We start from the raw sequence: 22,867 nt of genomic DNA on the forward strand, positions 1-22,867 counted from the left end.
TTTTGCCTGTGTCTATGTGCCTGTGGTTCTGTCAGTGTGATCATGTGATGTATCTGACCCCAGGAATGTGTCAATAAAATTTCCCCTTCCTGGGACAATGAATTCACAGTGTTCTTATTTCAATTTCCAGGAGTGTATGTGTATAAAATTCATCTGCAAAGAATACATTAGGTGTAATTTATTAACAATTCTTCTACTTCTTCTTCTTCTTCTTCTATTCCAGCACTGCAGCCCACGAAGGTCTTGTTGACTACCTGTCTCCTCCAGTCATTTGTATTTTACCAGTCTTTTCCAGTTCAACATTGCTAATCTTCTCATATCTGTCTCTACATCATTCAGCTGTCACATTCTTGGTCTCCTCACTAAGCCACTACCTTCTGGGTTTGCACTCGCATTTCCTCCATTCTCTGCACATGCCACAACCACTGTAACCTTTGTGCCTTTACGTCTGTGGGGATTGGTGAATTTTATAGAATTCATACAGTCCTGCATTGTTCTTCAGTTCTTCTCAAGCATGACTGCTGTCCGCAAATGCCATATTCTCTGTTGTCCTGTTGACAATAGTACTGTCTGTTTTGCTTGGAAATTTTCACCTGATAGCCTCCAGTGGAACATTAAATAATGTTGGTGATAAAGAATCTCTTTCCTTAAGTCCTCGAAAGATCAGAAAATTATTGGACTATTTATCTTTAGCTATTATTTTGTAGTTTCTGTTGTTTAGGGCCACTCAGATTGAAGCTGGTTGATTTTTCTGTGAGTAGAAGCCTCACTATAAGTGTCATAATATTACCAAAAAAGGTCTATAAAGGGACATGGAACTCTCTGGATGACACACAGTCAACGAGATAGATCTTGTGTGTATCTAAACAAAGCATGGCTGAGACATTTAGGATGTTAGGTGAAGAAAGGGGGGGGGGGCGAATACTGATTTGGACTATTACATGGTAATGGTCAAATATAGGCAGAGGGTATCAATAAAAATTTATAACCATGTAGAAATGGACAAGAAGTGTAATGTGTATCCAGTCAACAGTGAAATGGAAAGAGCAGAATTCCAAAGAGTAGTGGCAATTGATGGAAAGAACAACAAGACAAACATTAGACAGTGCTCCAGCAAGATACATGGGCTACTAGAGAAAATTGTGAAGAAACGAGATGTGAAGCCAAAACTGTTTACAGACAGAAAAAAAGAGAGAATCTGAGAAAAATAGATTGAAGGACATTGAGGCATGTAGAAGTGAAAAGGATGTTAGAAGAATGTTCAAGAGAGGAAAAAAGATAAAACAAGAATGACAGCCTTGGACAACACTATGCAGGTATAGAGAAGAAAAGTTGATAGGAGATGAAACTAAAATCATAGAAAACTAAAATCATAGAAAGATGGGAAGAATATTTTAAGGAACTGTTGAAATCTGGGGAAATCCAGGAATATGAAGAGCAGGAACAGGTGGAACAAGCTGATAGAAATGATGATACAGAGGAACCAACATTGGAAGAAGTGATTGTAGCTGTTAAGGAGACAAGGGACTACAGAGCTGTTTGATGCGATAAGATACAAAGTGAAATTCATTAGTATGGTGTTACAGATAGCTATTAAAGAACATGCATAAGCTAATTCATAAAATACTGGGAAGTGAAAAAACACCAACAAACTGGAACACATCCATTATCATACCAATACATAAGAATGGTAATAGAACAATTTACAGTAAGCACAGAGGAATAACATTAGAAAATAATGTCTACAAAATACTTTCTAGAATACTGAACAAGAAATTAAAAGCATATGTGGAAGCTATGGTTGGGGAATTCCAGTGCGTGTTCAGGAAGGAAAGAGCAACAACAAATGAGATGTTTGCCCTTGAGTTAGAAAAGTGTTAAGACTTCAGTATTGTGGTGTATCGGCTATATTTTGATTTTTAAAACAGCTTATGGCAGTGTCAATGGGAATGGTCTCTTTAAGGTGATATGAAAACTGGAGGGACTGCCATAGCTAATAGGACTTGAAAATTGCCGTAAGCAACACCAGTTGCAAAAGAAAAGCTAATTTACTAGAAATTTCACAGCTTTAATTGACTTGCAGATTGACATCTCCATTGTACATGGTGTTGGGACAAGTTATGTATGCTATTAAATGTCGTACCTGGTGAAAGAACAGTTCCATAGAATACTCAAGAGTTTTAGTGTATGTTACAGTATATCTGATTCATCTAATCCCTTTTACAGCATTTTTATTATTCTGTACAAATGAACATTCTCTATACCTAAGATTTAGTTTATTTTAACTGCACATAAAATGGCTTGTCTCTGTTTGTATTTCATGTTTGTAAGTCCTTCTTTGCTCCATTTTTTTCAATTTTTGGTCTTGAAAAATTGATAACAATGTTATGTACTATTATACTTTAATATTTATGAATTATTTTACATTTGTTTTATGGAAATAAGCATAACCTTTTTTGTCTGTTGTGGCGCTATTATGTATTTCATTTTTCAACTGATATTTATCTTTGCAGATTTTTCACAGTGCTTGGTTTGCATTACCTCTTCTCAAGATAAGGAATATAGATCAACTGCAGTGCATTTGAACACAAGCAGGCAACAGTTGATTACTGACACTGCAATGTCAGAAAGTGGAGAAGATAATACCTCCCACTTTGATACTAACAAAAAGCTGTCTGAAGATGGAAATCCATCAAATGCTGAAGCAGTATCAAGCTATGAAAATGCCATGCCTATAAAGAGCACACTGTCATCTATAACATCGAAAGAGAAGTCCGCAGATTTATCAGGATGTAATTCTTATGTTTTGGAAACTTCCAACAGTATGGATACTTCTCAGGGATCCAATGTAAATCCTGTACCTGTGGTTTCAGCATGTATCACTTCTTGCACCCAGCAATTAGATGATGAAAGTGTTATAGATAAAGACAAAACAGAGGCTATTTCTAGTGAAGAGAGTAGAGCTTCTCATAATGCAAGTTCTAGTAGCATGCCACGTGTCAGAAATCTTTTGAGCTACCAAGACAATTTGAATGACAAGTTTGAACAGCCTAGAGGCAATACTATAACACTGGAAAAAAACAATCCTGGCAAAGATGTTAATCGATCAGTACATCTGTTCAACAATTTAGCCGCAGACATAGATAAAAGGATATCTGCTGCTTCATCTTTTGATCCATCACAAATGTCAGAACATGCAGATAGCGAAACAAATGTGTTGAATTGTAAAGGTGTGTCATCTGTTGACAATGAAGTGGCAACAAGTAGAATATTAAAATCTGATAATCTCTGCGGAAATGGTTACTTGTGTGATAAAGAAAACCCAGCTACTAGTAACCGTCCTGCTTCAGAGTCAGATGCTAAAAGTAAAGAATATGAGAGTATGCAAAATTTGCTCTTGCGAAGAGAATATGAGGATAAAGTGGCAACTGCAGATGGTGGGTCCAATGAAAAAATAAATTTTGATGAAAAGTCACAAAATCCAGTAAAAGCGTTAAGCATGTCAGACCCAGTTAACAATACAGTAATATGTACAACCAGTCAGAAAGTTAATAGCCGTCCTGTGGCCACAGAAAGTATGGAGACTGATTTGAAACTGAATGCAGGATCTGATGTGACAGTTTGTAATGCTACTGTGCTCGATAGTACCCCTGAAGATGTTAAAAATTTAAGTTCTCCAAATTCTAGCAAAGAAAATATAGAGAACGTTAACTCTACAGGGACCTCAACTTCTCCAACATTGTTGGGAAAAACTGGCCACTTAACCTTTTCATCTTGTGAAACTGGAGAATTTGGTACAAGTCTACTTCAGGTGGATGAAAAGTCAAATTCAGAAGAATTGAGTGATGTTTTTAAAAATACCAGCTCACTTCTTTCAGCATCTAAGATTTGCAGGAAAAGGAAAAATAGTGATGGTACAAATACAGAGAATAGTAATTCAAAGATCCAAGTTTTAGAGCTCGATAGCGACAAATTGTCTATTTCCAGTTGCATAAAAGTGACAGTGGAGGCAGCACAATGCCACTCTGGTTCCGATAAAAGCCACAATGAAAAAGTCTTCACAGAGGATTTTAACTGTTCTCTAGAAAGGAAGCTTCAGCTGCCAGGTGATGTATCAGATTCATATGAAACGTCTGCAGCAGACAAGTCTGAGAACATAGAGGAGACGTCTGGTCATTTGAAAACCTCTGCTACTGACGACAATGGTACACTTCATTGTCACGAAAAATTTAGAGCGAGTCAAAATGTAACTGAATCACAAGGTAATACTCAGAGTGATGAACTGCTTAAAAACAGCAGTTTTGGCGCATCAGAAGTGACCAAGTCAAATAATAACCACATCAGCCATAATAATTATAACAATGCAGTTGGTGCAGGAATAATAAAGAGCAAGGATGGTACAGAATCAGATGCTGATGTACACAGTGTGGTTTGTGGCCAGAAGAGAAAAACCAGCCAACGTGAGTTATGTTTGCCAGAAAGCAGTACTGAAATCCCATTGGAGAAAAAGAAGTATATTCCTTCTCCCACACAAAAAACTGGATGTCCAGAACGGTCAGAAGGAATCTTGGAAAGTGTTGCACTTTGTTCCAACAAAGAAAAGGCAGAAGTGTCCATTGCAAAGTGTGTTTATAACACGCGGCATAAAGGAACACTACACACTGTTCTAAAATTAGATCAAGCTTCTGGGTTTTGTTCCCCACTTATTGGTAGAGGTAGGGGGAGAGGCAGAGGTAGAGGAACAATGAAGGAAGGGATAGTGGGGCAAGGTGAGGGCTCTCCACTCTGTGGCCGAGGAAGAGGAAAGGAAGAGACAGTGGGGCAAGGTGAGGGCTCTCCCCTGTGTGGCCAAGGGAGAGGGAGGAAGGAAGAGCTGATGGGCAAAGGGAGAGGCAGAGGCAGGGGAAGAGGAAGAGGACGAGGCCGAGGATATGGGAAAGGAGAGGTGACAGATAGCTGCAGCCAGATGCTAGACAGTGGTCTCACCCTGCTTGACAAAGATGCTTCTTGTCCTGCTCTTGTGAAAACTGAATCAGTAGGTACTGAAAATGAAGGCAATATTATCACTGGTTCAGATATTGCAAGTAGTTGCAATGAGCCCAGTGGAACTGTGACAGCTGCAAAAAGAAAGAGGGGCAGAGCAAGTGTAAAAATCTGGCCTGCAGAGATGACGGGGATTGATCATAATGTACATGAAGAAAAGAAAGACAGTAGCTCTTTGAGTTTCATTAATCCATCTCGTGATCTTGATACTAATATCAGATCATCCTCAAGTGCTGGCAAAGCAGATGTAAATGATCCTGAGGAAAATGATAAAGTTAAAATCAGAGAAGGTGAGCAGAGCAATGGATGCAAGAATATTCCTTCAGACTTTGAAGATGAGTCATTTTCAAAAGAAAATGAAGGAGGAGTAATGACTGACTACAGAAGAGCTAATGGTAAACGAGGTAGCACAAGAAAAGATCAAATTATGACTAGTAATGACAGTATACTTAGCAATGAAGATAAACAAAGTAAAGAAAGGAACACAGTTGATGATACCTTTGAAGATGAGGAATATTCCCCACAGCATAGGAGAAGAGGTAAAACAGACATGAGAAGAGCTAGTACCAGCGAAATTACCAACAATCAAGATGGGAAGAGCCATGAAGACAGCATAATAAATGAAAGCAATTCAGTAACACCAAGAGAGGACAGTCAGAACGATGGATATAAAAATATTAATTCAAACTTAGAAGATGAACCATTATCGAAACAAAATGATGGAAGGATAATAACAAGCCTAAGAAGAAAACGTGGGAGACCTAGAAAGGATAAAATAATAGTTAGTAATGACAGTATGTTCTGCAGTGAAGATGAACAAAGTGACAAGGTCAACTCAGTCAATGATACCATTGAAGATGAAGAATATTCACCACAGCATCAAAGAAGAGGAAAAGCAGAAGCAAAAAGAGCTAGTGTTGAAAGAAGCATAGAAACGAGCTTAAGAAGAGGCAGTGGAAGACGAGGGAGACCAAGAAAGGATAAAATGATGGCAAGTAATGACAGTATGTTCAGCAATGAAGATGAACAGAGTGGTGAAGACAATACAATTGATGACATATTTGAAGATGATGAATATTTACCACAGCCTAGAATGAGAGGAAAAAGAGAATGTAGGAGAACTAGTGCCAGAGTGTCCAGCAATCAAGGGGGGGAGAGCCACGAAGACAGTATGACAAACGAGAGCATTGAAGGTAAAAGAAGAGGCATGAGACAGGGACAAAGAGGGATGGTGGCGACACCTAGCACTAGTAAAACATCTGGTAATGACAGTAACGAAGATGATCAGAGTCGTGAAGATAGCTGTGAGGACAATGACTATTCACCGCATCAAAGAAGAACAGGTAATGTGCAAAGAAAGACATGGACAAGAGGAGGAAGGGGGAGGGGAAGGGGAAGGGGAAGAGGAAGAGGAAGAGGAAGAGGCAGAGGCAGAGGTGGCATATGTAGCAGCAGAGGACAAGGAACACAGTTTACTGGAGAAGATGCAACTGAAATTCAGGTAATTCTTCTTTGTGTTTTGTATAAAATATATGTTGTATTGATGAAAAATTTACTGTTGATGGCTAGGATTTACTTTAGAGTCAAAATGTGCTGTTCAGGTTAGGCTGCAAGTGCTTTGTGTAAGTTAACAAAATGCTAGTGTAATCCGTATGCGTTTTCCCTCAAAACTGTTGTGTAAACTTAGTTTTATAGGTGAGTTGTGATTAAAGGGCAAATTATTGTTGGTATCTGGTGGAAGAAATAACAGATATTTTATGTCACCACTTATATCCAGAAATAGAAAGTGAGTCTGCAGTGGTGCATGCATTAAGCAACATTAGACTAAATATTATTACTTTCAGTTTTATAAGAGATAACCGCCACATGAGTATCGTACTGTGGTCATACCAATGACACATCATCAATCACAACAGGAATCATAGTCAGCAGAATTTCTAGAAATGTTTGTCCGTTAAAGCATTGTGGATGAGCAACTGACCCTAGTAGATGGTTATCGCCAATATCAAATCACTTACCCTTATAGAATGATTGCTAATTCAGTTATCACGTGGAACTTCCTGTAGTCCAAAAATGATGGTTTTTTAATGCCATTCTCCTGAAAAGTCTGCTTTCAGTGAAGCCCCAGAATGGTGATGGCTTACTGTGAAGGCTATGAAAACATTTCCTGTGGAAAAGATTAGTTTACAATATTCCTAAAGATACTGAATTTTACAAAGTAGTAGCATTTTTTATGTAGTACACAAATCATATCATCATTATACAAAGTCAAGATGGTTATTTCTCAATCTGGCGGGGAGACGACATTGATACCAATAATTTTTTGTTTTTGTTTTTGCTATGGTGTCATATGTTGCACAGTAATGTATCGACTAGACTGTTTTGTTTATACAGTGTTTTAAAGTAATTTTGTTCTGTGTGCCTCATTCATCTGGATGGACTGGTATGCCACACTCTTAAAATTACTTGTTTCATTATTATTGTCTACACATATTTGTCCAAAATTCATTAAGATTTTATCAGTTGTTTGATCATTCATTTTTGATAACATTTTTGCCCCAATGTTTTTGCCAACTGTGTTCTCCCCATCTGGTATTTATTTTGTATGGGAACTAGGATTACTTTATATCTTGGAATATCACAGACCAGAGAAAACCTCTTTCAAGAACAAAGTTCAGTCTAGTCAGTCTTCAGTAAAATTCTCACCTAACTCTCCCTTGTTCAGATTATGCCAAGAAACTCCAGTTAGTAGAGTCACCTGGCATTTTCTCTGCTACATATACATCCTTTGTGGATACAGTTACACAAATAAGGTAAGATAGAGCTGCAAATGTTAAAGTTCTGTTATTGTGTGATCACTTTGAGGAAACATGAATCCTTGTTGTTGGGCAGAGAATGGGAACTTCAGATTACCATCACAACAAATTTTTCATTTACACGAGGCAGACTGCACGTTATCATCATCATCTTTATTGCTTCATAAGATTTGCTGAATGCAGGAAGAACTTCTTGCTCAATCACCAGCAAACTTCAACCTTTGTATCCCCCAGAAGCGATTTTGCAGTATCATTATCACCTACACAACTTGTGGCCTGCACTCTTCCTACATGCAAAAACTGCACAGAATGGACAAGACCAGTTGCTCAAATCTAAACACGTTGCCTGCTGTTATATAGAGTGGACAACTTGGGCTGTGTGTCATTCAAAATTGGTACTACACAACAAAAGTCTTGGACTGCTTGCATCGGCAAACCAGGAGGCGGCAAAAGTAACAAAAACAGTGTGTGGGATGTCGTCCAGCGTTGAAGTGGAAAAGTTTAAGAAATGAGTGGCTGAATTGAAATATGATACATATACAGTAAAATCCCTTTTTGGACTTGCCTAAGGAGGGGGGGGGGGGGGGGGGGGAGTGGGGAGTGAAATGCAGGAAAGTGTAAAATACAGTTGTTGTTGTTGTTGTTGTTGTTGTTGTTGTTGTTGTGGTCCTCAGTCCTGAGACTGGTTTGATGCAGCTCTCCATGCTACTCTATCCTGTGCAAGCTTCTTCATCTCCCAGAACCCACTGCAACCCACATCCTTCTGAATCTGCTTAGTGTAGTCATCTCTTGGTCTCCCTCTACGATTTTTACCCTCTACGCTGCCCTCCAATACTAAATTGGTGATCCCTTGATGCCTCATAACATGTCCTACCAACTGATCCCTTCTTCTGGTCAAGTTGTGCCACAAACTTCTCTTCTCCCCAATCCTATTCAATACTTCCTCGTTAGTTATGTGATCTACCCATCTAATCTTCAGCATGCTTCTGTAGCACCACATTTCGAAAGCTTCTATTCTCTTCTTGTCCAAACTATTTATCGTCCATGTTTCACTTCCATACATGGCTACACTCCATACAAGTACTTTCAGAAATGACTTCCTGACACTTAAATCTATACTCGATGTTAACAAATTTCTCTTCTTCAGAAACGCTTTCCTTGCCATTGCCAGTTTACATTAAAACATAGGAAATGCAACAAGCGGTAGATTTTATGTCTATTGTTGTCTGATTACAAAGATTTCCAACTTTAGTGTTTTAACCAATATTGTGTTGCAAGTTTCATTTACCATAATTTTATAGTGATTATCAGTAATAAGTCCACATTAGAACACAAATATATTTTTAAGGTGTTTTGCAAAAGACTTTTGCTCCCATGTTTATTTACACCATTGGACGTGGTTAGAGTGGAGAGGGAAACACATGCATGCATTTGTGTGTGTCAGCACTCGGCCATGGCTTTGTGAGTACTACAAAGGCAGTGAGTGGGTGCTACACACACAAAAGCATCAGATAGTGAGTATCATTAAGCCAGTGGCTCAGCGTACTTCCCTACCGTTCCAAACACTGTGACCTTATAATACAGGTGGCCTTGACTCAAACACCAACAATGGAAATCTTGCTTATCATGCTAACACTACATTACAGTATAAATAATTTTGTGTATATTCTGCATTTTTGGATTTGTTCCAAGGTCAACTTTGAGCAGGAATATGATGTATCTTTTGCAGAAATCAGTAGGAAAATCACTGTTAAAGATCATGATAAAATCAAAGGAAACTTCAAATGTCAAACAATGGAAACTCTGGGTAGGAACGTAAACAATGTAGGAAGAGATAAGATTGCTACTTACTGTAAGGAAGATACGTCAAGTTGCAGAGAGGCATGATTAAAAGGCATAGCTTTTACTCACAGCCTTTGTCAGTACGTACACACACACACACACACACACACACACACACACACACACACACACACACATGACCACCAATTTCAGCTTATTGGGCCAGGATGCTACATCACATGATATGCAAGCTGCAATCTGGAAGGGGTGGGCAAGGGCAAGGGCAAGGGCAAGGGATAGTAGTGTACGGGTGTGTGTGTGTGTGTGTGTGTGTGTGTGTGTGTGTGTGTGTGTGTGTACTGATGAAGGCTGTGGCCAAGCTATATGTGAGTCTCTTTTAACCATGCCTCTCTGCAACTTGACATGGCTTCTTCATGGTAAGTAGCAATCTTATCTTTTCCTACATTGTTGATAAAACTTCAGATATTGAAAATGTTGTAACACAGAATTGGTATTGATGGAAAAGCATTGTATTGAGAGAATAGGACTTCTTTTGGAACCAACAAAAATGAACATAAAAAGCAGAAAAATGTAAAATGTGGGAACGTAAAACCGGGGTTTTACTATATGGTGAAAATAACCGATGTGTAGGACATCTTAAAATTATAGCTATACATGGCAATCTGGAGAAAGTGCAGTGTATGGCTGTCGACAGTCAGTGATTAAAGGTGTGTGAAATTGCTGACTCATTAGGCCTATCATGTGAATCAATATGGCATATATTAGAATGAGCATTAATAAGAGTTTGTGAAAGTTGGATAATGCTTTTATGAGTATTTCCAGAATGAAATGCTAGAACAAATGCTTCGGTTTTTGTGGATCATTTAAGAAAGAATCTCTCTCTAATTTTGTACACAATGTGTTATTGTTTGCGAAAGTGGGTTTGTTAGTTCACCCCATGAATGAAATGCTAATCAAAGCAGTAAGTGGAAGGTGGGTTGTGAAAAAGAAAAGGTATTTCATCTGCTATGTTGGTTGGGATTAAGAAGGAAATCTTATATATATATATATATATATATATATATATATATATATATATATATATATATATATATATGAAGGGTAAAACCATAATTGGTTAATTCTGTGCAAGTTCTTCAGACCACCTAAATCAAAAACGTGAGAAGAACCATGAGTAACAAAAGAGAAATGTTGTCTTTCATTGGAAAAATGAAATGTGCCTCAGCAGTAAAGAAAACTGAAGGTTTCATAGTACAGATCTTTGGAACATCTTCGCTGCTTACCAGATTTGGCACTTTACGTCTTCCAAAATGTAACTAAATTTGTGGCTTGTAAATTTTATAATGTTGAAGGGGCTACGGCTGCTTCATATGGATGTTCCACTCACTTTGCAGGATCACACTTCAGGGATGATTGGGTAGAGTTCATTAACCTAAAATTGGACTGTGTCATAAAACGATTGTAGTTTTGAATCCACATTTCTTCACTAACAGGCTGAGAACTTTACACTGGTTCTATACTGCTGCTAGGGCTCTTGCCTGGAGCTTGTGCTGGTGTTGTATTTAATGTCCTTTAGTACTCCATCCTTCCACTTTATGTAGTTTTAATGCAGCCATCTTCCACCTCCAATTCATCTGTCAAATGGTGTGATGTTTCACAAACTCACAAAAGTGGATGCAAAACTTCCATGATACACAATAGTGGAGCGTTATGTAACTACACTTGATGGCGTTCACCCCATACACAATCCATTGCTAAAAGTGGTATCATACTCCTCACCACCTTATCATTAGTTGTTGGACATTCACTGTTGGCTCTTCCCATGCACTGCAGTCTTAACCCTTGAGTAGGCACGCCGGCAAACAGAGTGCGCCAAATTTATATAACGATGTATCCAACTTGTTGTCATCGATGGAGACCTTTGAAACTTGACATATTCTTTCATCACTGTTCTGACGACTGTCATGTGCTGTGAAGTAACTGTCAGTGCTAAGGAATTTGTTAAATGGAGAATGTAGTATAATGCTGTCACATCTGGCGCACTCAGTGCACTGTGCAACTTGTCATGTAAGTATTTTTTTTTTTTTACGTCTTTGAACATAGTGGTTATTTTACTTACAGTGTTCCTATGGCCTGTGTTCAGTATAAATTTTTATTTTAGGGCAAGAAAGCATTTAACTAACAAGGAACTCGAATGGCTCTTGAATGAAGATCTAGATTTTACAAAAGATGTAGACACTGTATTGAACAATGATTCTGATGAGGGAGTGGAGGTAATTACTCGTAGCAACCATGACACTGAAGGTGAACAAGAGTATGAGTCAAACGAAAATGAAGACAATTGTCAACCAGCTTCTATTAGTGATTGGTTTTTGGGAAGAGACAAAACTTCTAAATGGAGGAAAAGTACTGGCTCTGCCACAAGCAAAGTGAGAAGAAAAAAATATTGTTAAAATTTTTCCAGGCCCCAAGGCTATTGCCAGGGTTGTAACAACCGAGATTTCTGGATTCCTCAAGATAGTTATTGTGGAAATGATTGATACTATTGTGACATATACAAACAAATGAAACAGACAAAAAAGAAATGACAAAAAGTGAAATACTGGCACTCCTTGGGTTACTTTATCTCATCAAATGAAGAAAGCCAACCATAGGAATTTAATGGAAATGTGGAATACCGATGATGAAGAAATTGAAATTGGAAGAGCTATGATGAGCAACAAGCGATATCTATCCTTGCTGCATTGTATATGTTTTGATGATAAAAGCACGAAAGAAGAGAGGAGAAGTTCTGATAACTTGTCCGCAGTACATTCGATTCTGGATGGCTTTGTAACCAATTGAAAAGTATGTGCAGCATCGGTGAGTTTGTAACCATTGATGAGAAACTTCAAGCTATTCATGGCTGTTGTGTATTTGTGCAATATATCCCCAACAAACCTGTCAAATATGCATTAAAATATTTGCACTTTGTAATGCAAAAACATTTTTTATGAGCAACCTTGAACTTCATTGTGGAAAGCAGCCTGAAGGACCTTATACAGTCTCAAATTCAGTGTCAGAAATAGTTCATAGACTTGAGAGTTATATAGAGGGATCCAGCAGGAATATAACTTTGGGCAAGTGGTATACAGGTTGCCGCTTGGCTATGTTGCTATTAGATAAAAGGCTTACGTGTATTAGGACACTCAAAAAGAATAAACGAGAAATTCCATTGGAATTCCTGCCTAAGACAAATTGAGTACTTGTTTCACCCCTCTTTGGATATAAAAATGATTTGATGTTGGTTTCGTACATACCAAGGAAGAACAAGGCAGTTTTGTTGTTGTCAACTATGCATGATTCAGGTACTATCATGAAGATTCTTGAAAGCCAGAGATTGTGTTAGATTACAATGAGACCAAGGGTGGTGTTGATGCAGTCGACCAGATGTGTGGCACATATTCTGTGGCTCGTATAACTAGAAGGTGGTCTTTGGTAATCTGTTTTGCTCTAACGGACATTGCTGGTATCAATGCCCAGATCCTTTTTTACTCAAATGGACAAAATCGAAAGGTTGTGAGAAGAGTATTTCTGAAAAACCTGGCTTATGACCTCATAAAACCACATCTAATAGTAAGAGCCAAGATCCAGAGCCTTCTTAAGGACATATCGCCGTTACTTCAAAAGTACCGGACAACATCTGAGAAAGTTAAGCATTTGGCTAAGAAATGGGGATGCTGTGTTATTTGTGAAAGGGCCAAGAATAGTAACACAACAGTAAAGTGTGAGTCTTGTAATACTTTCGTTTGCAGGAAGCATATGAATATTAGTTACACCTGTGAAAAGTGTTAAGTTACACTGGCAGACACAGATAATTTATGATTTGAATCTTGACATCTCTTAAATTACTAAGTAGTGAACATGGCCTGTCTGTGAGCTGTAATAATATGGTTTCCTTAGGCATTTACTATGAAGATATTAATTTTCAATGCTGACAGCAAAATATAGATTTTTTTTATCTATGTCACTTAGGTGTTTAGATGTGTATCAACTTTTCTAAATAAAGTATAATTAACAGCCATGTTAAATAACGAAACATTCTGTCCCACTATAAGCGAGCAACAGTGTATAGACGTTTTTTGGCTAGATATGTAACGTTATTTCTTAATATTTTCCACTGTACCCATAATAAATTATTAATCCTATATTATTAATTGCACAATAAAATTTATTTTGATATTATTAATATCATTTTGAGCAATACTATATCTACCCTTAAAAACAATAAACTAATTAATATCAGTACCAGTGTGAGAACATATGAAAATAATTATAGAACTGAGCAGCGAAAGGGGCGCACAAAATGCACTGCGCGATTGATTGTGCAATAAAAAAGCGCGCCCCTGCTAGAGGGTTAAGACTTATGCATTCATATTGCTCCAGTATATTTTCTAGCATCATCTACCCACTCTTCATTAGATAACTATCTCATTGTATTCTTATTCCTAGAAATACAGCAAATAACTTTCTTTGTCAGTCTAGCAACCATTCACCTGCCTACATGCCCTGCTCATCTCCATTTCATTTTCCATTTTCATTACAGTTGTAAAAACAGTCTGCCTCTAGTCTGTTCCCCAATCAATTTCTTTTTTTCTCTAACTCCACTAGTAATTCTCATCATGCATCTCTTCTCTGCTTGCTAAGCAACCTCCAGCTTCTGAATACGAGGGTCACTCCAAAAGAAATGCTGACTGTTTTTGTAAAAATACAGTTTTCGTTCTGCATGTGTGAAAGTTTTACAGTGTGTAAATACATCCTTCCCACTTGTTTTCAAACTTAGTTCAACCTGTTCCTGTGAGTGGCATCATCACAGCATGACTTCAAGATGGCTGCTACACTTGATGTTCGTCAGAAGCAACGTGCTGTCATAGAATTCCTGTGCTGTGAAAACGAGATAGTGGGAAACATCCACAAAAGGTTGAAAAAGGTGTATGGAGATGCTGCTGTCGATCGCAGTACAGTTACTTGGTGGGCAAGCAGGTTACGTGATGAAACCAGGCACAGCAATATTGAGGATTGTCCTCGCAGCAGCAGTTCTCGTACTGCACGCACACCAGACAATGTGTAGAGAGTTAACGAATTGGTGACTGCTGACAGGCGCATCACAGTTAACGAATTGCCACGCTACGTTGGGGTAGGGGAAGGAAGTGTTTGCAGAATACTGAAAGTGTTGACATGAAAAAAGGTTTGTGCCAGGTGGGTTCCCAGGATGTTGACAGTGGCTCACAAAGAAACAAGAAAAACTTTATTCATCTAACTAATTGGAACAGTACGAGAATGGTGGATGTGAATTTCTTGGAAGAATTGTGACAGGTGATGAAACATGGCTCCATCATTTTTCACCAGAGACGAAGAGGCAAACAATGGAGTGGATTCATGCAAATTCACCCAAGAAAAAAAGATTCAAAACCACACCTTCTGCTGGAAAAGTTATGGCTAAGGTGTTTTTCGATTCCTAAGGACTCTTGCTTGTGGACATCATGCCAAATGGAACCACTATAAATTCTGATGCATATGTGACGACACTGAAGAATCTTCAAGCTCAACCGAGTCATGTTTGACCACATTGGCAAAAGCAGGATGTTTTGCTGTTGCACGACAATTCACGGCCACATGTCAGTCAAAAAACCATGGAAGCGATCACAAAACTCAGATGGACAACACTGAAACACCCGCCTTATAGTCCTGACCTGGCTCCATGTGACTATCACCTCTTTGGGAAACTGAAAGACTCTCTTCATGGAACAAGGCTTGAAGATGATGACTCCCTTGTGCACACTGCCAAACAATGGCTCCAACAGGTTGATTCAGAATTTTACTGTGCGGGTATACCGGTGCTGGTTCCAAGATGGCGCAAGACAGTTGAGAGGGATGGAAATTATGTGGAGAAATGAAAATATATTGTTCCTAAAGGATGTATCTACACACTGTAAAACTTTCAGACAGACAGAATAAAAGATGTATTTAAAAAAAAAATAGTGTGTATTTCTTTTGGAGTTACCTTCATAAGTTTTGCATTAAAAGTGCATGTCTCACTATCTTAAATCTAAACTGGTAATTTTAGAGGACATTAATTTTAGTGGACACTATTATGGGATATGTCTACCCTTCACCATTGACAGTTTGTACTCTGATTGGGACACTTTCAACAAAGTGTCTGTGGATGAATGACAGCTCATTCTTCCGGAATAGCTGAAACTAGTGAATGTTGGAGTAAAATCAACATTCTAACTCAACCCAAAGGTGTTGCATTGGGTTCAGTTTGTGGCTCTGGACAGGGCAATCCATTTAAGAAATGTTATTGTTCACAAACCATTGTCTCACAGATGCTACATTATGACAGGGTGCATTATCCTGCTGATAAAAACAATAGCAGTCTCCAAACTGAGCCTCTGCTGTACATATTAGACAGTGCTGTAAAATGTGCTCATATCCTTCCATATTGAACATTTTCTTAGGCATGCACCCTAAACATGTTAAACACCCCCATACCATATCACTGCTTCCTCTGTACTTCACTGTTGTCACCAAACATAATGGCAGATAAAGTTTTCCATATATTCATCAATCCTAAACCCTTCCATCAAATTGCCACAGGGTATAGCATGATTCAACACTCAGAATCATTAGTTTCCAGTTATCCATTGTTTGCTATCTGATGTTTTTTTTGGATTCCCCACCTAGCTTGAGAATTGATAAGGGGAATGTGTCAGAGACTTCCTTGAAGCACAGTAGCCACGGCAAGCATGTCAAGGCACCCCACCCGCTGACATATGTATGCTACTAAATACTGCAGACTGGCTGTTTCTACCCAGTCTCTCACAAGTCTCTGAAGCCTTCAGTTATTGACCATCGAATAGTAGAGTCTTGACCTTGTCTAATTTACATTTGTAATCAATATTGCTTCCTGGACTTTTATTAATACTAAAGACAACTTCGCCACACTTTGTACTTGTTTTGGTTATCCTTTCACTTCGTGAACTCCACTGTCATCAACCCTAAAGAGCGCCTCTTTCATTCTGTTGAACTCTGCATTATCACCATCACAAGTGATCATTAAAGTATATTCTACCTATGCAGAGTAGGATAGAAAAATGGTGACGAGAACTTTCTCACCGTGCAGTTATTCCAGTGAAGCTTGGATCTTGAGTTTCTGAAGGTGTTGCAGCTGTATTAGCAAAAAACAATGAGACTTCCAGTAGCAGCAGCAGAAGCATCATCATCATCATCATCATCATCATCATCATCAACAACAACAACAACAACAACAGTAGCAACAGTAAGGAAAAAAGTGGGAATAATGCCAGTAATAGGAGACATAGCTGTTACAACCACTGTGAAACTAACAACAGTTGACAGCTGTTGTTAACTTGCCTCTCCCTTTGCTTTACTATTCACTGGCTTTGGCGAGGTACTGTTACTGCCTTCTCTTCTGCTAGTAAACTATACGAAATGGTGCAAAAATAATGTTCACACTTGGACTCTTGTTGTTTGACCTTTTCTGATACTTGTAACTTGGTGGCTGTTTATTATGATCACCAAAGTAATGTTGTTGCAGCTAGGCTCAAGTTTAATCAGTGTGTGAAGCAACATAAGCAATCCTTCACAACATGGGCTACTGACTTTCAAGTTTTGGCTGGCAAGTAGGACTTTCCTGTAAATAGTGTGGGACATCTCAGGCAGACTCCTTAATCCACATTTTATTATCCAGCTTGATTTTAATCGAATCATTAGTGCGAAGGCTTTAGAGGCAACTGATCCCAAACTGAGTCAAGTGTCAAAAATTGCTAAAGCTCACGAAGTAACTGCATCAGTACAAGCTATGTTTCACAATTCCTCTGGGTTCAATGTTGTTAATAGTATTATTCGCTATTGTGCTCCATGATCAGTTATTGACTTCCAGTTAACGTCGTCATTCAATTTATTGAGCACCTATTTGTCCAGTAGCCTGACACATTAGAGTCAGAAGTTAGTGATTGCCCACCTTTTTGACCAGTAGATGTGCAAAAACAGAAACACTTTGTTTGTCATTGGTCTGTCCCAAAGTGAGCAGAAGCTTGTGCACAGTTTTCCTCTCCATCTCCCTCAAAGGGCCTCAGAGAAGTTCATACCATCAAATTGTGTCCAGATTGCTGCCTGCAGTAGCACTGATGTCAATGACCTTTTTTGATGTAATTTGTTTCACATGCCACAAACTGGGGCACCTCGTGATGTCTGGGTCGGTCAACGTGAGTCAACAATATTGGTTGTCAGCACTCTTATCATGCTGGTACAAATTCTCGTGTTGCAACTGGACAGTGATGGGAGTGGCGGATTTCCAGTTGGACAGTGTGGTTGTCTCTCTTTTTAATGCGAGGAGCTTACCAGCATATTGGCTCCCCGCTGGTGAGATCTGCTCACTGCAAAGTGATAATGTACAATGAGCAGTCTGTGCCAGTGCAGCATCAGATCACCATCATCCAAGCTAAATATAAAAATGTAGTTCTACTAACCTTGTTAGTGGTTAACTCCTGAACAATAACTAACATTTTTGGTTTAGACACTTTGGTGCTTTTTGGTTTTCAAATTCAAGACAAGGTCAATCTAGTTTCACAGAACTTGAATATTGACACACTGTGTGCACAATTGAAGCAGGTGTTTGAATTTACGTTAGGTTATGCAACAGGATTCAATGCCCATGTATCATTAAAGCAACTAGCAGTGCCTAAGTTTTGTAGAGTTCATCCAATATCTTTTGCAATTCGTGAGCAAATTAAAGCAGAAGTGGATATATTTGCAAAGAACTGAGTGTTATATCCTCAGCATTTTCTATCCTGTGGGCTATATGATATGCAAAAGCTTCACGTGATCATCAGTCACAATTTCCTTCTTGTGCTGTTCAACCTACATTCAAAATTTCCTGATAAAATGGCAGAGCAGATATAGTGGTAGGTGCTGTTCCTAAGTAATTATATCTATGAGATATATTATCAACCGGCCACACAGCCCCCCAACACTGACACTCTTTCCTATTTGGTGTGCTGCCCAGATGCCCAATATGATAGGCATGAATATTTTGCCTTGGACACAAATCAGTAACACACACTTGATGAATTTCTGTTTATGGCAATGCAAAGTAGCAGCAGGAAAAAGGTCACGATTCTCTCCTCTTCAGTATGTTGTCTGCTGTACAGCTGCATTGACTGGAACCCTTGCCAAAGGACACTGACCTTGAATGGCACACTTATTATTCCTTACATCACACGCTTAACACCACTGAGGAGGGGTATTTATAGACGATTCTGATTGCTTGGTGGTAGTTCTTCTGTCACTCCACCCCTGCTTGCTGAAGCCCTTCTATACTGGACGTTAGGGAACATGCAAAATGAATGCAGTTGCACAGTATCATGTATTGGCTTGTGGTTGATGCCACAATTAAATGCACCACCTGGACCTGCCTTGGCTGTGCCCAGAAATAATTGATCCCGGCACATAATTTTAATCCTGGCCATGCCCTGACCACCCCTGGCAAAGAGTGCATCTTGATTTCACCAGACCATTCTGGGGAGCAATCTGACTGCTAATTGTTGCAGACCTCTCCAACTTTCTATATGTTATGGGGATGGCTAAAACTACTACAACAGCTACTATCTGGCCCCTATCCATCATATTTGCAATGGAGGGGGCACCTGTTGCTTTGATTTCCAACAATGACCCCCCCCCCCTCCCCCTCCCTCCTAGTTTACAGCATCCACATTTCAGGATTTTTGTCATCACAATGGCATTGAGCACCTGACCACCAACCCTTTGCATCCCATGTCCAATTCAGAAGCTGAGCAGATGGTCAGGACAGTAAAGACGCAGATGCACAAAATACTGATGACTAGCCATGGGAGCCTGTGGACATGGGAGCATTTCCTCCTCGTACATCCCTTCTGCCTCCCACCTCACCATTGGTGGGGCCGAACTGTTGGTCCTGTCTCTGCCACACCGGTCACCCATTCCCCTGCAGGCTGGCCCGAGCTGGACCCCAGACTCTGTTGTTTGGCCAGGACTCCCACAGAGGCTGCTTCCCATCCCAGCCAGGCTCAGTGAGGACCTACTGCGGGAGCCTTTGGCAGGAATTCCTGCATCTCTCTCTATTCCTTCGTCAGCAAAGTTGACACAGGCTAGGCCATTTCTTGCCCTATGTGCTGATTACGGGGGGATGACTTTAGTATTTGACAGTGACTCATATTCCCCGCCAAGCCTGGTTGTCGATAGGTAGAACACATCAGAGTTATTTGGGCTAAAGACTACAGATACATCTTGTGCCCAGGTGAAGGGCAGTAGCTGTGGCAAGCACAAGAGGCTCTGCACACTGGCTTGTGTATGCTGTCAGATACCTCTGGCTGGTCAGTCACTTTGTATTCACTGAAGCCTTCAGTCATGCGTCATCAGATAGTAGTGTCTTGATCTTGCCTGATGTATGTTTGTGACTTGGGTAACTCCCTGAACTGTTGTAAATGCTTGAGATGACTTTGCTAAATTCTGGACTTGTTTTTCTTACCCGTTCACTTTGTGAACTCTGCTGTCATTGACCTGTCTCTGCATTACCACCCATGCAAATTATTGTAAACTGTGAATGCAGAATAGGATAGAAAACACTGTCGGGTGGCATCAGTCTTTACACTTTATCAAACATTACTTAATATTAACTACAGAATTGTGTAGCTTAGGAGGAGCTGCTTGACAATGCTCCATTATTGTTAATACACTATGCACAGTCATCGTGATAGCTGGACTGCTAGTAGCACTTTGGTACTTGCGAGTGAGTCCTTTGATTTGATGGTGTTTTTCTTACACACAACCAACCTTCACAGTGCCCAGCACTCCCTGTCCGTCACACATGAGGTCTGCCTGCACCCGGTTTAGCTACGGTTGTTCCCTCACATTTTCACTCCACAATCACACCACCAAGAGTCCACTGGCACAGCTTTAGAAAGGCTGAGATGTGCTTGATGGACCTGTTACCCGTGTGACACCCAATGACTTGCCTGTGTTTGAAGTCACTGAGCTATTCTGACTGACCTGTTATGCTATTACTGTTTCTCTACTGATAACACACGGCTCCCTGCATCCTTTTATACTGACGGGTCCAGCTGTCTCGACATCTAATGATTAGTGCTGCATCACATGGAGTGTCAAGTTGCTTTCGATCAGATAGTGGGCATTACCCGTACTCCCTTTGTTATTTTCCTGATCATCCAGCCATTCTGCCCGACTGCAAGAACTAATTGGCTTGTTTTAGAACTTCATTTTTCATGTATAAGTATTTTCTTTTCAGTGTGTTGACTACACTGAGCTGACAAAAGTCGTGGGATGTCTCCTAATATTGTGTCAGACCTCCTTTTTTCCAGTGTAGCACAGCAACCTAACACGGAATGGATTCAACAAGGAGTTGGAAGTTCCCTGCAGAAATGTTGAGCCAATGCTGCATCTATAGTTCATAATTGCGATAGTGTTACTGGTGCAAGATTTTATGCACAAACTTACCTTTTAATTATGTCCCATAAATGTCCAATTGGATTCATGTTGGGTCATCTGGGTGGCCAAACCATTCACTCGAATTGTTCAGAATATTCTTTTAACCAATTCCAAACAATTGTGGTCTGTGACATAGTGCATTCTCATCGATAAAAATTCGATCGTGTTAGGGATCATGAAGTCCATGAATGGGTGCAAATGGTCTCCATGTAGGTAGCTATTCCAATCATTGATCGGTTCTGTTGGACCAGAGGACCAAGTCTATTCAATGTAAACACCACTTTTACCATTATGGAGCCATCACCAGTTTGCACTGTGCCTTGTTGACAACTTAGCTCCTTGCCTTCATAGGGTCTGCGACACACTCAAAACTTACCGTCAGCCTTACCAATTGAAATTGGGACTCATCTGACAAGGCCACGGTTTTCCAGTAATTTAGTGTCCAAACAATATGGTCACGAGCCCAGGAGCTGTGCTGTGGCAAAGGCACTCACGTCGGTCATCTGCTGCCATAGCCCATTAATGCCAGATGTTGCTGCACTGTCCTAACAGTTACATTTGCCGTATGTCCTACATCAATTTCTGTGGTTATTTCACACAGTGTTGCTTGTCAGTTAGCACTGACAACACTATGCAAACTGACCTACACTCAGTCATTAAGTGAAGACTATCGGCCACTGTGTTGACGATTGTGAGAGGTAATGCCTGAAATTTGTTACTCTCAGCACACTCCTGACACTGTGGATCACGGAATATTGAATTCCCTAATGATTTCCTAAATGGAATGTCTTATGCATCTAGCTCTAACAACCATTCCACATTCAGTCTGTTCATTCCCATTCTGTGACCATAATCACACTGGAAACCTTTTCACATGAATCACCTGGGTACAGATGACAGCTTGACCGATGCACTACTCTTTTATACATTGTGTACACGATACTACCTCTTTCTGTATATGTGCATATCACTATACCAGGACTTTTGTCACCTCGGTGTATATTTTTATCCTCATTATAGTTAATTTCCATGCTAACTTGAAGCTTGCTCTAATTAGCTCTTCCATTCATTGTTGAAGTCTTTCTGCATTATGGGCAGACGTTACAATGTTACCAGCAAAATGACAGTAATTAAAATATGTTCCATTAACACATTGGTACAAATGTTGAAACTGAGTCAAACATTTTCTCAGAATTTATGGCCTCCCGCACAGAGCGGTAATTCAAACTCGTTACCCAACTTCATAATTTCATTGTGCTGTATAAACTTATGAAACCTGTTCCTTTGTCTGATTGAAATCTACACTGTTGGTGATTGCTATTAATAGTTACAGTAAAGGTCTTATGCATTCTGGGATGTAAGCTGATAGTTAAAAGAACTTTTTTGTATTGTTTCTTTCTTTCTTGTGTAGTAGAACAATCTGGCATTGTCGCAGTTTTTATGAATTGTCTTTCTCTATAGAGAGTTTCGCAAGTTCCATTACTATTACTTCATCCCCAAATTTCAATCATTTATCTTAAAACACCACTTCCATAATGCTTTGATTTTCTTCTTACCTTGAATGGCTTTATGCGTCTCATCTGGAATAATTCTGAACATCATGATCATGTGTGACTTTCTATTTTTCTAGCTCATCTCTTCAATGACACTAGTACTTT

The 22,867-nt window shown here is 39.5% G+C and overlaps 1 protein-coding gene across 4 annotated transcripts in view; it reads left to right on the top strand.

Annotated features, from left to right (window-relative positions):
* Window positions 1-22,867, top strand: part of LOC126277997 (uncharacterized) — a 277,984-nt gene that overhangs the window by 122,246 nt on the left and 132,871 nt on the right. For all 4 annotated transcript variants that reach the window (XM_049977675.1, XM_049977678.1, XM_049977677.1 and 1 more), the window contains one exon: window positions 2,514-6,544. In XM_049977675.1, coding sequence (XP_049833632.1) covers window positions 2,514-6,544 — 4,031 coding nt within the window. The remainder of the gene's footprint in view (window positions 1-2,513; window positions 6,545-22,867) is intronic.

The sequence above is a fragment of the Schistocerca gregaria genome, chromosome 6 (genome assembly GCF_023897955.1).
Source record: "Schistocerca gregaria isolate iqSchGreg1 chromosome 6, iqSchGreg1.2, whole genome shotgun sequence".
Lineage (NCBI taxonomy): Eukaryota > Metazoa > Arthropoda > Insecta > Orthoptera > Acrididae > Schistocerca > Schistocerca gregaria.